The sequence below is a fragment of the Amblyraja radiata genome, chromosome 32, assembly GCF_010909765.2.
Source record: "Amblyraja radiata isolate CabotCenter1 chromosome 32, sAmbRad1.1.pri, whole genome shotgun sequence".
NCBI classification, from domain to species: domain Eukaryota; kingdom Metazoa; phylum Chordata; class Chondrichthyes; order Rajiformes; family Rajidae; genus Amblyraja; species Amblyraja radiata.
In genome coordinates this window covers 16,511,220-16,527,145 of record NC_045987.1, presented here as the reverse complement: position 1 = coordinate 16,527,145, position 15,926 = coordinate 16,511,220, and the positions used below count along the sequence as shown (strand labels likewise).

General features: G+C 43.4%; 1 protein-coding gene across 2 annotated transcripts in view; it reads left to right on the top strand.

Annotated features, from left to right (window-relative positions):
* The window catches only part of LOC116991000 (collagen alpha-1(I) chain-like), a 196,726-nt gene that overhangs the window by 166,126 nt on the left and 14,674 nt on the right, over window positions 1-15,926 (top strand). For both annotated transcript variants that reach the window (XM_033049254.1, XM_033049253.1), the window contains 15 exons: window positions 456-509; window positions 1,369-1,422; window positions 2,350-2,403; window positions 3,732-3,785; window positions 5,641-5,748; window positions 8,078-8,131; window positions 8,255-8,308; window positions 8,394-8,447; window positions 9,932-9,985; window positions 10,108-10,161; window positions 10,892-10,945; window positions 11,756-11,809; window positions 11,904-11,957; window positions 13,941-13,994; window positions 15,384-15,437. In XM_033049254.1, coding sequence (XP_032905145.1) covers window positions 456-509; window positions 1,369-1,422; window positions 2,350-2,403; window positions 3,732-3,785; window positions 5,641-5,748; window positions 8,078-8,131; window positions 8,255-8,308; window positions 8,394-8,447; window positions 9,932-9,985; window positions 10,108-10,161; window positions 10,892-10,945; window positions 11,756-11,809; window positions 11,904-11,957; window positions 13,941-13,994; window positions 15,384-15,437 — 864 coding nt within the window. The remainder of the gene's footprint in view (window positions 1-455; window positions 510-1,368; window positions 1,423-2,349; window positions 2,404-3,731; window positions 3,786-5,640; window positions 5,749-8,077; window positions 8,132-8,254; window positions 8,309-8,393; window positions 8,448-9,931; window positions 9,986-10,107; window positions 10,162-10,891; window positions 10,946-11,755; window positions 11,810-11,903; window positions 11,958-13,940; window positions 13,995-15,383; window positions 15,438-15,926) is intronic.

Genomic DNA, 15,926 nt, shown 5'->3' with positions numbered 1-15,926 from the left:
TACCTAACCGATAACCAAGTCTTTTAGCAGACAGCTTAATTCTTCTTCTTGCATATGGCGTGCACAGCCTAAAGTTGTAGGACAACTTGTTCTATTTGATCTTATTTGATTGTGCACACCAGGTTGATTGCATTCGTCGAAACAGGGCGGACCACGTGAAGGTTGCAATCTCCCACCCCACAGCTTAATCTGATCCTCTTACACCTACTTTAACTTCAATTTCTTTTTTAATCTAAAAATTAAAAGTTAGTCATCCTTTATCCTGGTTCGGCTGTTTCAGAATTGAAATCCTTTCTGTGTATCTCATTAACATTTACAGAAAGTCAGGGTAATGTGAAATACAATAGACCAAAGTTCACAACACGGATCCCACAACTCCCATTTGCTCACTGCTGAAGCCTGACCCAGTCACTTGATTCATTGACAATGTTCACTGATGTGTTCTTGTTCAACAGGGGGCTGTCGGTTTAATTGGCATTCCAGGTCTAATCGGAGAGCGTGGGCAAACTGTAAGTACCGGGCAGCCTTTTATCTTGTAGCATCCTACAGCAGTCCATCATGCAGCACAGAAGCAGCCCCTTCAGCCCACTCAGTCTTAGTTTTGCCATGCAGCACGGAAACAGGGCTTTCGGCCCATCATGTCCACACCGACCAACGATCTCCGCACATTAACACAATCCTACACACACTAGGGACAATTTTTACAATTTTACCAAGCAAATTAACCTACAAACCTGTACGTCTTTGGAGTGTGGGAGGAAACCGGAGCTCCTGGGGAAAACCCACGCAGGTCACAGGGAGGACGTACAAACTCTGTACAGACCGCATCCGTAGTTAGGATTGAACCCATGTCTCTGGTGATCTGAGGCAACAACTCTACCGCTGAGCCATCGTGCAGTCCATGCCTTGTTTCACATATTCAAGCTTGGATGGAAGATATTCACATGTATTGCAAATATTATGGCTGGATGATGTTTCACACATATCACTGGGTTGCACTGTGGGCCCAGCAGTTAGTGCCACTGCCTCACCACTCCAGGGACCTGGTTGAAGCCAGACCCCCGGTCCTGTCTGTGTGGAGTTTGCATGTTCTCCCCATGACGGTGTGTGTTTCCTTTGAGGACTCCAGATTCTTCCCACATACCAGAAATGTGCTGATAACCATCCACTAAGGAACGTTTCAGTGTAGGGAAGTAGCAGAAGAATTAACCAGACATATGCAAGGTAACAACTTGAGGGAAAGATGGAGGGGGGGGGGGGGGGGGGTTGGGTTATTCGACTGGGAGTCAGCTTGCACCCAGTGAACCAAAGGGCCTCTCTTATTGCCATAATAAGCACAAAGGCTTTCAGTGTACATCCATTTTACAGGGTGATATGGGGAGGCCTGGAACACCTGGAGAAGATGGCCCTCGAGGAGAAAAGGTAATCCTACAATAATGTTTCTTGGCAAATGATAATGAAACCGTTCTAATTCCTTACTACTTAATGGCCAATGCTGTAAATACAGGCAGTGTATTATACAAAAACAGAATGCTGCAGGTACTGGAAGCGTGATTGATTGCAGCAAGCGCTGGAAATGCTCAACAGATCAGAGAACATCTGTGGAGAGACAATAGAATTGGTGTTTCAGTTGTCATTTCAGCGCAGTTGGCCAGTTCAGATAGAAAACTGATCAACCAACATGGATAACTTTTTCAGATGCTGCCTTACGATTCCAAATATTCTGTTATATTTTGTATTTCAGCCTCTGTAATGTTTTGCTTCTCCGCTGTATTCTCCCAGCTCAGCAGTGGAACACTGTGGATCACTTCATGCACTGACATATCATTGTTTTCTACATGTGTTTCGACCAATATCTTGTCTTGTGCATAGTCTTTTTCCTTTACAATTTGTGTAATTTATGTAGTTTATGTATAATTTATGATGTTGCGTGCTGACTGAGCCCAAGTGCCTGTGATGCTGCTGCAAGCAAGGTTTTCTATTGTGTCTCTATCTCACCGTACTTGTGCAGATGACAATTAACTCAATGTTGATGAAGGAACTGCAGATGCTGGTTTATACCAAAGGTAGACACAAAATGCTAGAGTAACTCAGCGGGCCAGGCAGCACCTAGTTTTCTCCATTAATGCTGCCTGACCTGACCTACTGAATTACTCCAGCATTTTGTGACAATAAACCAACTTGACTTTACTTGACATGACTTAGGTCAAGTTGCATTAGGTTTAATAACGATGTTTGACGACCATAAACATTTCTTAATGAAGCATTAACCTCACTTACTGATTTTAACATGGCATGGATACTTCCACCAAGTTGATGTACTTTTTCTTCACTTGGTTCTTTTGTCAGGGTGAATTTGGACCTGTTGGAATTCCTGGACCAAGTGGTGGCACGGGACCAGAGGTGGGGAGGAACTTCTATTAAACAAAAATTACCGCGTCTTTGTGAAATCCAGTGATACTTAATGTGGTTGACAGGAGCACCTTAAATCAGGATATGATGGAATGAGTCTAACTTTCAGTGGTGAGATGGAAAGTAAGAGGAATATGCTGAGATTTGAGGTTTGAGGTGCCATCTCCAAAGCATTTGTCATTTTGCAGGGCTCCTGTGACACTGGAGTATTCTGTGCTGGTTTAAATAGGGCTTGATGCACTTGAGGCTGAGGCAGTCTCAGGGTTGTCTCCTGTCTTCTCCTCTTCCTCGGCAGTCCCTCTGGATCAAGGATGACCCACTCGGGTTCAGTAGGTTCTGAGGAGGCCAGTGTGGGGACCACAGACTCTGCATCAGAGGGAGCAGGAGGTGGCTGATGAGAGTGGTGAGGGGTTTGTGAGGTGGGGCATTGCTTCCTCTAGTTACACGGTTCCCATGTGCTCACCATGATTGGCCGTGAGGTTCTCAAAACCATCCTATGAGCTCCTTCTTCATTTAAAAAAAAAATTAAAAATATTTTTATTAGAAGCAAACATATTATGGTAAAATATAATTACATATTATAGTAAAAACTTTACATGTATGTCAATCATACATTATTAAAATTTTCAATTGTGGATTGATTCTGCTTCTAGTTTTTTTTTATATAGATAGTAAATAAGAGAGAAAGAGAGAAAAAAAAAGAATTACAAATGTCAAAAAAGAAAAAAGAGTGGAATGAATTACTAATAATACGTCATTGGAGATAGGTTCGTAAATTATAAAGTACAACTTTTCATCTAATCCTGAGTTCAAGCTTCAGTTATGTTTCCGTGCCGAGCCAATCTATCCCTTCAAATAGTTAATGAATGGAGACCATATTTTAACAAAAAGTCTCCTTCTTCATTTTGAACGATCATGGGCCAGAAATATCCCTGTGAGGGGTGACACAGTGGCCAGCAGTAGAGATGTTGCCTTACGACACCAAGAACCCAGATTCAATCCGGTGCTGTCTGTATGGAGTTTGTACGTTCTCCCTGTGACCACGTAGGTTTTCTCCAGATGACCTGGTTTGCTCCCACACTCCAAAGACCACCCATAGGTTTGTAGGTTAATTGGCTTCGGTAAAATTGTAAAATTATCCCTAGTGTGTAGGATTAGTGTTAGTGTATGTGTGACTGCTGATTGGCACGGACTGTTGGCCAAATGGACCGTTTACGCGCTGTTTCTCTAAAGCCTAAACTTGCTTTTTTGTTTAATGCAAAACTGGCGGGTAGCTATCATTTTGCCACCAGCTTAAAGGTTTTCTTCTAAATAACTAGGGGTTACCTGGTGAAAAAGGAGGTGCGGGAGACGCTGGCAACCCCGGATCCATTGTAAGTATGTCCCATCATTGAGAGTGAAAAGGATTTTAAGTTTCAACAATCACCAAAGCAGTTAACTTCCATTGATTTTATGTGTATCTTTAGAGGGCACCTTTTTGAAAGGAGGGTGAGAGCGGTTGTTTTTTTACACACTCTCTCTCTCTCTCTCTCTTTCTCCCTCCTCCCTCCTCCCTCCTCCCTCTCCCTCTCCCTCTCCGACTCCCCCTCTCCATCTCCGTCACCCCCCCCCCTCCGTCTCCGTCTCCGTCTCTCACTCACTCACTCACAAACTCTCAGGGAGCTACAGTAGCCAGGATGTTTGGGCATCTTGCCATCTCTGTAAATGATTGTGGTTTCACTGCTGTGGTCAGTTAATGGTCAGGGGGGAGGACAGGCAGATGGTGAATGTAGTTTGAGGTTTCTAGCAACAGTCAGAAGACATCTAGAGTCAAAATGTGTTTGAAGACCGAGACAGAACGGTCTAATTACGCCAAGGATAAATTGGCTCAGACTTCTGGAAAATGACACATCCTAAGTTCCATTTGGTTGATCTTTTCGACATGAATAATTGCAGATGATGGTGTATAAAAAAAAATACAAAAAAATACAAAAATGCTGGAGTAACTCAGCAGGTCAGGCAGCCTCTCTGCAGAACATGGACAGATGGAAGTCTGAAGAAAGGCCCTGACCTGAAACGTTGCCTATCCATGATCTCCAGATTGAGGTAGTGCAAGATAGATACATAAGTAGAGTACAGAATATACTGTGTAGGAAGGAACTGCAGATGCTGGTTTAAATCAAAAATAGACACAAAAAGCTGGAGTAACTCAGCGAGACAGGCAGCATTTCTGAAGAGAAGGAATGGGTGGCGTTTCGAGTCAAGACCCTTCTTCAGACTTACAGAATATACCGTCACAGCTACAGAGAAAGTGCAATAAAAAAGTGCATGGGCTGCAAGGAGGTGGATCAGGAATCCATCCTTAACATGAGAGTTCCATTGATAACAGTGGAGAAGAGTCTGTTCTGGAGTCTGGACATTGCACACATTAAACATGCAACATATGATTCAATTGCTCCTCTTATACAACTCTCGTATTATCAACGATGCGATTACTTGTGGAGTCAATCGGTAGATTTTTCACCTGCTTATTGTATGCACCAGTATTTATTTCTGGAATAACATTGTAAAAGAGGTGTATTCCATTACTTTTCAGTTGCAAGTTGAACATTGTAGCCTTGCATTGAGATTCCCAGTCGACCCTCTGGGTTATTTGGAGGTGTGCGTGGTTGTGGGTGTGGGGCGAAGGGTGGGTGTGTGGCCTGGACTGTTTCTAGTGAGGGAGGGTAGGAATCAGATACAGGAGGAAAGCAGGGTCAGCAACAAAGAGGGAAACCCTTGGGGTTACAATGAGAGATGAGGCCAAGGGATTCGCAGTAGATAAGGATATTACTTGCTTCCTGCAGGTTCACCTCCCCCAGTTTGCCACTGAGGGAGGAGGCCCTACTTGCCCTGGCTACTCCTCCATTATAATGCATCCCAAGTTCCCTCACAAAGCTCCAAAATAGCTTTGGGTATGGAATCAAGGCATGCCATGTGTCACACACACAATTGGTGTTAGGGTCACATTGGCAACTCACAACACGATGTACACAGTTTAATTTTTTGAGTAATACTTATCGATCTGGAAGCGGTTGCATTTGTACTTTGCTGTAAAAAACCCCATTAATTTTCAACTCCAGGACAATGGGATTATGCAAATCCATTAATGGGCAAATACGAGAACAATACTGTACCGATATATCATTACAAATAAGTGCGTCGCCTGCATTTTCTTACACATCTGTTGTTTAAAATCAAACGATGCAGGGCCCATCTGGTCCGGTGAGATCGAGAGGTTCACCAGGCCCTAAAGGTGAAATCGGACTGCAGGGAATGACGGGGGAGCGTGGTCTCGAGGGCAATGCAGGACCTCTGGTGAGTTCCCTGCCTTTCCAATTCCCTAGTGCACCTACACATGGGAAAATCTGCTAACTTGGTGAAGATTATTGTGATTAGATTTTTTATTTCAAGCCTTAACTTCACATTGATCAGCTTGGATGAAAGGACCTGTTACTTCAGTACGCTTAAAACATATATTTGTGTTTGAATTGCATTCAGTGGATTTGTTTGATGTTTAAATTGACTGCCAATAAAGGCATGGGGAATAAACAGAGTCCCTGGATTGAAGTTTTTCTGAGTTTACACGGGTCATAACGTTGAAACCGAACTCGATATTTTTACAACATTAAACCTGTTCAACTGTTTTATTACAGTAACTAAATCTCAATGGCCAAGTGGAGAAACCAAACCAGCCACGATACAATGGTTTAACAGGACGACAAATAAAACGACAGATGCTGGAATCTAAGCAGAAATGTTAGAAGAACTCAGCCAGTCAAGATGAAAGTCTTTGACCCAAAATATAAACTAGATTCTCTCTCCACAGAGGCTGCTTGACTAGCTGAGTTCTTCCAGCATTTCTGAATTTGGTATCGATTGGCAAAGCAGGCTGAGGGGCTGGATACTCAACAACGTACCTCGGTGACTGCCAATCACCCCCCCCCCCCCCCCCCCCCCCCCGGACACTTATTATTATTTATTCAAATCATTTGTTATGTCGCTCTTCCAGGGAGATGCTAAATGCATTTCGTTGTCTCTGTACTGTACACTGACATTGTACACTGACAATTAAAATTGAATCTGAATCTGAATCTGAATCTGAACCTCTGATCCTAATTTCTTTGTAAATGTGGGTAAATGCCTTGCCTTCACTTCATATTCCAATATTTCCCCTTATTCTTATTGCCTTATTTTCCCCAGTGGCCACTCTCTCTCCCCTTCATTGTTATTATGACAAGTTTAGCTTAATTCCGTCTCGGAGTCCTGGACACGTTTTCCATTCTGGTGAATTTTCCATTCTGCTAAAAACCCAGTGTTCACCCCAGAGATCACGGCTTCATTCAGTAGCAGCCTGAGAACCTGAATGTTGGGGAAATATTAAGCTGCATCATTCAGCGGCTCCTTCAACTTTCAATTCGACAATCCATCTATTGCCGATAATGACGGAAAGACATTTTTGCTGACCCTTGGAATTAGCTTTTTACAACTTTTTTTTTTCCACCACTTTTCATAATGCCAAAGACACTTATTCCTTCTCCTCGCTAAATTTCCACTCTCTAACAAATGGACGTCATTTTTTTTTAAGCCTCGTCCTTCTCCAGATGAAATTACTGACTTCTGTCCTTTCTGTAAGATCTAGACTTAAAGTGTCAGTGATTATTTTGAAAATAAAGACATTGTACTCAATAATTTCCAGCTATTTTAGTGAAAAAACAAGATTGACTACAAATCTTGATTTCAGTTTATACAATTCATCTACTCGGATTAATAATCAATTAACTGTGAATCCGTTTTCAAAATGGAAGAGCATAGAAATTAGAATGCAAGGCAGGAGGTTTATCTAGGTTGTGCATTGTAATTCCTTCAGAAGAGCTGTCCAGGACTTACCACATGCTCCACAAAGTCCTCAGTCTGCCATCTTTATCCCTCATTTACTGGCCATAGAGCCCACTGGCCTTCTGTTCAGGACCACTCTATCAGTTTCTGCCATCATTAAGCTCTATACAAGCCTTCTTCTAACCCATTGTCACATCCTTTCATTCCTTTCTCCATCGCACGATTATTTAACTTGCACTTGGGTTGTGGGAACATTGTGGAAACAGTCTTGCTTCAGCAAGGTCATTCAATAAGGTTATTCTGCTTTCCTGCTCCAACCCTTGAGTCCTGTAACTCTAAAAAGCTATCAATCTCCATCCCAAATAGTCTCAGCAATTGAACCCCAGAGCTCTGTCAATTCAGTAGTGAATTCCAAGTATTCACTCCAGGGTGAGGTATTTTCCTCTTATCTCAGTCTTGATCGATTCTTTTAAAGCTGTGACCCCTGGTTCTGAAGACTACACATCATCCCTGCATCAACCATATGAATCCCCATCAGAAACATATGACACTCCACGAGGTCACCTTTCATTCCCTAGAATGAGTCCAGGTGGCTTAATTTCCCCTCATAGGTCAACATCACCATGTCAGGAGTTAACACGGTGAACATTTCTTGCACTCTCACCCTTACAAGTGTATTCTTCTTCAGATGGGAGACCCAGAACTGTGCTTAATGTTCCAGGGCCCTATGTTTCTATTTAGTATAACTTAGTTTCACTAGTTCGAGCCAACATTTTGAATGATTAACTAATGAAATGCACATTTTCAGGGGCCAGATGGAACGCCTGGAGATAGAGGAGCAGCAGGTGATCCAGGGATGGAGGTTGGTGGTGACATTGAAATCCTTGCTTCAGCAAAGAAGTGTAAATGCCAACTGTATTTTACAATATTGCTCCCCCCCCTTTATTATATATTCACCATTGGAAACTTATTGCTTCAATGTTAGGGTTCCATGGGTGAGCAAGGACCGCAGGGCAAAGCTGGACTTCCAGGCAAAACAGTAAGGAATACTTATTTGTTAAATTGAAACATCAATAGCCATTTCCCTGCCGCATTTAAAAAATGTGGTTTGTTTCCACCTTCAGGGTCCGGGAGGTCAACAAGGTTTTGAAGGCAGGACGGGGGTCAAAGGAGAAAAGGTGAACTAATTGCAGAGAATGAGCAAACTACTAAGAGGACGCAAAGTGTTGGAGTAACTCAGCAGGTCAAGCATCTCTGCAGAACGTGGATAGGACCTATAGGATGGCTCCATCCATGTTCTCCAGAGATGCCGCCAGACCTGCTGAGTTACTCCAGCACTTTGTGTCCTTTTGTGTAAACCAGCAACTGCAGTTCCTTGTAGTACTGAGTACAATGGACTGAGAGTGCCAACTCAATTTACAAATTTGCAGAAGACACCACCATTGTGGGCCGGATATCAAATATTGATGAGTCGGAGTACAGGAAGGAGATTGAGAACCTCATGTCCTGATGTCGAGACAACAAACCTTTCCCTCATTCTCTCAAGGCCAGCAGCATGATCAAGGATGAATTACATCCTGGCCACTCCCTCTTCTCCCCTCTCCCATCAGGCAAAAGGTATAGAAGTGTGAAAACGCACGCCTCCAGATTCAGGGACAGTTTCTGCCCAGCTGTTATCAGGCAACTGAGCCATCCTACCGCAACCAGCGAGCATTGCTGAACTACTGTCGGACAATCTTTGATCGGACTTTACTGGCTTTACATTGCACTAGATGTTATTCCCTTATCATGTATCTGTACACTGTGAATGGCTCGATTGTAATCATGCTTTCTGCTGGCTGGTTAGCATACAACAAAAGCTTTTCACTGTACCTCGGTACACATGACAATAAACAAAACTGAAACTGAACCTGAGCACAAACACATTTCATTAACGCAATGCCCGAGAGGTTACTGTTCCACATCTCCCACTGACCAGTGAGCAACTCTGGAACTGTGCTGCTTCTACCCACATGGTGCCAGCTCACACTGGGCCATTCGCACCACCCTGGCTCCTTGCCTGAATGAGCTTGACATCCAGTGACACTTTGCCCACCATCTGACTGGTACATTGGTATTGATATAGATTTATTATTGTCCATGTACTGGGATACAGTGAAAAACTTTGTTTTGCATGCTGCCCAGGCAAATCCTACCATGCATGAGCACATCCGGTAATGCAAAAGAGAAAATAAGGGTGCAGAATAGAGAAAATGCAGATTTAAAAAATGTGCCAGGGCTGCAAAGAGATAGATTGGAATATCGAGGTTTATCAGAGGACTGTTGTAGAAACTGATAACAGCAGGGAAGAAGCTGAAGATAAACTCAAAAATCTGGAGTAACTCAGTGGGTCAGACAGCATCTCTGGCGAAAAGGAATAGGTGACGTTTCAGGTTGAGACCCTTCTTCAGATCACTGAATCTGGCTTTTAAGTTATCGCATATTCTGCCCCATGGGAGTGGGGAGAGGATGACTGGGATGTTAATGGGTCTTTCTGATCCAGCTGTACCATGTGATTGCCAGGAGCTGGCACAGGATCAATGGGCCGAACCTCCTCTTTGTTGCTGCAACTGTTCTAGGCATCTGTGAACTGCGGTTAATATTATTTATATTTATATTTCAGGGGGACAGTGGGGTTGATGGAGTTGCAGGAGACCCAGGGAATCCCGGAAGAGCGGTAGGTATCAACACATGACCTATAAATTCCTCACACTTTGAAACGACTCGCATTTCCCTGGTGCGAAATGTCGTACCCTGTTAATAATTAGTATTCTGGGGACATTCTCTTCCATCTTCCAGGGGAGAAGAGGAAAGGCTGGACCAAGAGGACTACGGGGGAAAAAGGGCTTAAAGGTAAGCACTGTGTTTTGTTTACTAGAAAGTCTTCAAGATTCAAGTGAAACTTTCTGCTGAGAAAGAATGGCCACAGTTAAGAACTTGATCAGAAATGTCCTCATGCCATCCTGATGCCCAGTGATGTGTACCTGGATATTCAGAGTGAAGCCTCTGAGAAGGCATCGGGATATAATTTTCAGAGTAATTGGTGTACTGGAGGAACTACGACAAAACATAGAGCAAGACATACTGCAAAGATCCAAAACCAAGGACAAAAACTGAACAAATTTGATCCTTAGTATACACAGTATAAATGCCCAGCAGGAGAAACTGGTAAAGGAACATTTACTGATGTTCCTTTTCTTATAGTTCTTTATGTATTGAAGTGAGCATTGGATCCACTGGTTCGTTCCACACCTGAAGTCCATTGCAACCATATTTCATCAATGCAGTTCAATGCATTTTTACTGTTTGCAATAGAGAACGAATTTCCGCCTTTTTCTGTTCCAGATTTTAAGTATGACTATTTAGTCTTTAAAATTGCAGGGATTACATGGATGGGCTGATGCATTTCAGTAATGTGGCGTTTTTGTTCTTTGTATCTACACTTGCGTGAATCATTGTTCCAGCGGTTGGCGCTCCTGACCTTGGGCTTGTGAGCAACGTATAATCCCCAATGTTACACTAATGAACCTTCGCTGTCTTTGCTAATGCAGGAAAACACTGACTGACCATTTCTGCATTGCAGGGCCCAAGAGGTGACAGAGGACCAGCGGGCTTTCCTGGATCAGTCGGATCTTCTGTAAGTCACAGCTCACCAACACAATGGTGGATTAGTTTTTTCACGGGGGCTCAATGACAGGGTCCAATTCCCCTGCATTGCTTCTGAAGAAATGTTTCACAGGAATTAAATCGTGTGGGGGGATTGATTACAAGATTGATCAATTACAAGATTGGTTGATTACAAGATTGACTGGGACCTGCTCAGTCGAATTTTCCATTTGCTGTTATTCAAACTGGAGTGGTGGAAACTGCAGTTTGTTCCAACTTAAAAGTAATTTTCAATCAACTGGCCAGCGTCTGTGACCCAGTTTCTTGACAAAACTATTTCTGAACAAATTTCTAAACTTCAAATTGGCAGGTTGCTATTTTACCTGATTTCAGGTTCTGCTATAAACCGCTGTGCTACCACATAACATTATAGTGTAGTATATCAGGTTCTGTGCATCACCTCAACTGTTCTTGGTTAGTACTGGTGTCAGAGGTTATGGGAAGAAGGCAGGATAATGGGGTTAGGAGGGAGAGATAGATCCACTATGATTGAATGACAGGGTGGACAATGGGCGAATGGCCTAATTCTACTCCTATCACTTATGAACATGATAGGAAAGATATAGAGGGATATGGGCTAAACACAAGAAAATGGAATAGCATAGGAAGGCACCTTGGTTGGTATGGATAGATTGGGCCCAAGGCCTGTTTTCCTGCTGTAAAACTCTATGATGCCATCTGAACACCCACAGAGGAATACTTTTATTGTATTATATTAAAAATAACAATGAAGTCTGCAATTGTAAGCCTGATAATCACAGTAAATGATGCTGTCTTATAGGGAATTTCAGGAGTAAATGGTAAAAAAGGAAGGCCAAGGCTGAAGGGACAGAAGGTAAATTGTTGCAACTTTGTGGAACAACGTTCTGACTGAACCGTCAGGAATTTTCACTTAACATCACCACTGCTCACTTTTCTCTGTGTCACAGGGATCCGGAGGAGATGCAGGAACATCAGGACCTCATGGAGACCCAGGCAAAAAGGTATGTGGAGTTTTCCATGCTGTTCATAAGGCCATACGTGTTAGGAGCAGAATTAGCCCATTCGGCCCATCAAGTCTACTCCACCATTCAATCATGGCTGATCTATCTATTCTCCTGCCTTCTCCCCATAACCCCTGACACCCGTACTAATCAAATCAAATCAAATCTATTCATATCTATTCTGTTCATATCTAAAATATTCTATGTATAGATCAGCAAAACATCTGAATTAAACACAAAAGTAAAACTGATAAGGTAGTAGATTGCAAACCAAAGACATACAGGTTGGTAGGTTAATTGGCCAACTGTAAATATCCCTTTGCATGTGGGTGAGTGGCAGAATCTGGGGGGAATTGATAGCAATATGGAGTGAATAAAGTTGGATTAGATTAGTGTTGGATAAGTGTAAATGGGTGGTTTATGGTCAGTGTAGATTTGGGCCTGTCTCCCTGCTATATCTTCTATATTACTAAAAGTCTGATCTTGACCGCTTTTGGCCCACTGTGCTGCGATTTCCGAGAGAACGCCGTCACCTACGGCCATCATTTTTGGCCACCTCGCTCAGAGCCCCCCTCCGCCTTCCGGAACCGGAGGATTTTTCCCATCGATGAAAAATCAGAGCCATATTAATGTTTTATTTTAATTCCCCATTCTCTCTGCTGCCCCTGCTGGCGGCGGGGGACGACGACTATAAAACCAGGAAGTGCAGTCCCTCACTCAGTCTCTGCCAGACACAGGAAGCAAGAGGGGCACTGCTCTCTGAGCTGCGAATAACACTGAATGCACGTCTACTCCACGGTGAGGCCCCTCGATGCAGCTGTAAGGTGGCTGCTGCCCAATTGTTTGCCTCGCCTTTTTAACAAGTTTGTGTTCACAAAATGAATTTTGGTTGTCGGGTGGCTGCTGCCCAATTGTTTGCCATAGGCTTGGCTTTTAAAATCGTTGCAACAGTTGGCTGCCAGCCCAAGAATCCATTCGGCCCACAATGTCTATACTAGCCCTCTGGAAACCAGTACCTTCGGCCCACAACACCCATACTAGCGCAACAGAAAGCCCCCCCCCCCCCCCCCCCACCCACACTGGCGAACAATATTGGAATTGGTGGAGAGGTGGAATATTGCGTTGGTGACCAGCCCTCCCGTGTGATGCTGGGACCCAACGGGTCCCACTTAGTCTAGTTCTCTATATATGTCTCTAGAACGATGAGACATTGTTTAAGTGCTACTGAGCTCAGTTGCCTTGATGGCTGAGCTGGAAATAACCCACACAAACTGGACCAAGGTTGAACACTCTCTGAGGCTGCAGCTACCCTCAGTTGGCAATTAATGGGTAATAAGGGTGTCAGGGGTTGTGGGAAGAAGGCAGGAGAATGCGATTGATAGGGAAAGATAGATCAGCCGTGATTGAATGGCAGAGTAGTGGATGGGTCAAATGGCCCAATTCTGCTCCTAGAACATCTGAACTATTAACCACACAAGTCAGCACTGCTTCTCATTGTTTCTGTGGTTCCCCCGGATGTGTGTTAATGAAGAGTGGAGGAACAAGGTCTCTTTAGTGACCATGTACCATGGACAACAGCCAGTCTAGGGTAGCCAGGTGAAGTGGCTGAGTTATCATCTCCCACCAGGCTGAATCTGATGAGAAGGGTTTTCCTTTGGCAATATCCAATGGCTTATTTCAGATTTAGTTGGGACCGTTTTATTATCAGTGGGTCCAGTGAAGAAATTGGATTGTTGACAGAATGCACGCAGCAAATTTTAAGATTGCTGTATTCTTTGGCTAACTTCAAATGTTATTCCAGTTCTCAGGCACTGCCTGTGATTAATCAGAATGATTTATTTCCTCTTATTATCCAGGATAACATCTCAGCAGATTAATTTGGAAATGCAGCATTTTCTTTGTGTTTTGATCTTCAAAGTGAAATTAAAGCATGATGTGAAAAGGGTTGTTTTCTGAATGTGGTTTTGTGTCTCTTTGTTTCAGGGGAAACCGGGAACTGAAGGTTTACCAGGATTAATGGGCCGTAAGGGAGAGCAGGTAAATAGCACTACCCCAAATGCAAATAGAAGATGGTGCACTCGGCAATCATTTGGGACGCCTTTAGATAGGCACATGGATGTGCAGGGAATGAAGGGATATGGATCACATGCAGGCAGAGGAGATTAGTTTAAATTGGCATCATGTTCGGCATGAATGGCATGTTCCTTTACTGCACTGTTCTATGAAGTTAGAAATCATTTGTGGGATAGAAAATTCTCTCTGTCTCAGTCTGTCTCATGAGAGCGATAGATTGGGTAGATGCACAGAGTTTCTTGCCTAGAGTAGAATAATCGAGGATCAGAGGTCATGGGTTTAAGGTGAAGGGGAAAAGATTTAATAGGAATCTTACGGATAATGTTTTCACACAAAGGGTGGTGGATGTATGGAAGAAGCTGCCAGAGGAGGTAGTTGAGGCAGGGACTATCCCAACATTTAAAAAACAGTTAGACAGCTATATGAATAGGACAGGTTTGGAGGGATATGGACCAAATGCGGGCAGGCGGAACTAGTGTAGCTAGTATGTCTAGTGCTTTTGCTTTTAATTTCAGATTTCCAGCATTTGTAGTTTTTTAAAACTTTAATTTACTTGTGTTGAGCAGTAATTTAGTCACTCCAACATTTGAAGCTGACTTTCAGCTTGTGGTTTTATCTATTGTTACTCGTTAACTAGGAGAGGAGTGCTGAGAAGCTTTGTTCCAGGGGGTGGCAGAGTTTAAACAGTAACTCCATTACCCAGCCAGGAGAGGACAGCCTTGAGCCACATGATGCACAGAGGCTGGATGCAGCCGATCACTTCAATAGGAAATGCAACCCCAACCTGCAGTCCTGCAGAGAGACACTAAATGCTGGAGTAACTCAGCGGGTCAAGCAGCATCTTTGGAGAAAAAAAAAAGATTACGTTTCTTGTCTGAATCCTTCAAACTGAAAGTAGAGGGTGGGTGGGGGGACTAGAGGTGAGAAAAAGGCAGAACAAATCAGGGCCGGCACCAAATGACCTGAGGGTGGAGCCCATAATGGCCCATTGTTGGCGGAGGGAAGGTGTGATAACAAGAGGGATACAAGGATGCAAACAGTAGAATATATATATTAATATATTTTAGTTGATCAGTCTGAAGGGACGAGGAACAATTTCCAAATAATCCCAACACTTTCCTTGCCAGCTTAATTCCTGTTTAGTCAGTCTTCCTCGGCATTTAATGGTACTTTCACAGAAACATAAAGACAATGGAATCTGAGACTTACCAGCAGGAAATCCTTGTATTTGATAAATTGGAGAACTGAGATGAATATTATTTGATTCAACAGTAAAAATCCAAAGGTGCGCTTTGATGTTTTTCATATATATGGAGTATTATAATCTCAAAGTGATATCATTTGTAATGGCAGGGGCATCGTGGTCACCCTGGTGATATAGGAAGGCAAGGGTTCCCGGGATTACTGGTAGGTGTGCTCATGTTGATTAATATTATTGCTGTATTTCTGCTGTATTTCATGCGTTTTAATCATTGCCCAAACTGTTTGTCCAAAGTCCAGATCTCATATAAAACATAGTTAACTTGGTGCATGCACTGCCCAGAGCTTCAAAGCATGCTTGGTACCTGAACAGGGCCGGGGTGGTGGGAGGAGATGCACCTGTCATCTTTGCTGCACCTCCATCAGAGGTGAAATACTCGTGGTAGCTCATCCCAGGAGGTGAGACAGTGGTGCAGCTAGTAGAGCCAGTTCCTCACAGTTCCAATGATCTGGGCTCAATTTTCCCCTCTGGTCCTGTCTGCGTGGAGTTTTCACGTTCTCTCTTTGGCTGTGTGGGTTTTCCCTGGTCCTCCGATTTCTGCCCACATCCCAAAGACATGAGAGTTAATGAGATCAATTGGTCATTATAGATTACTTGATGGGCCAAAGGTCCTCTGTCCATGCTGTGTGATTCTC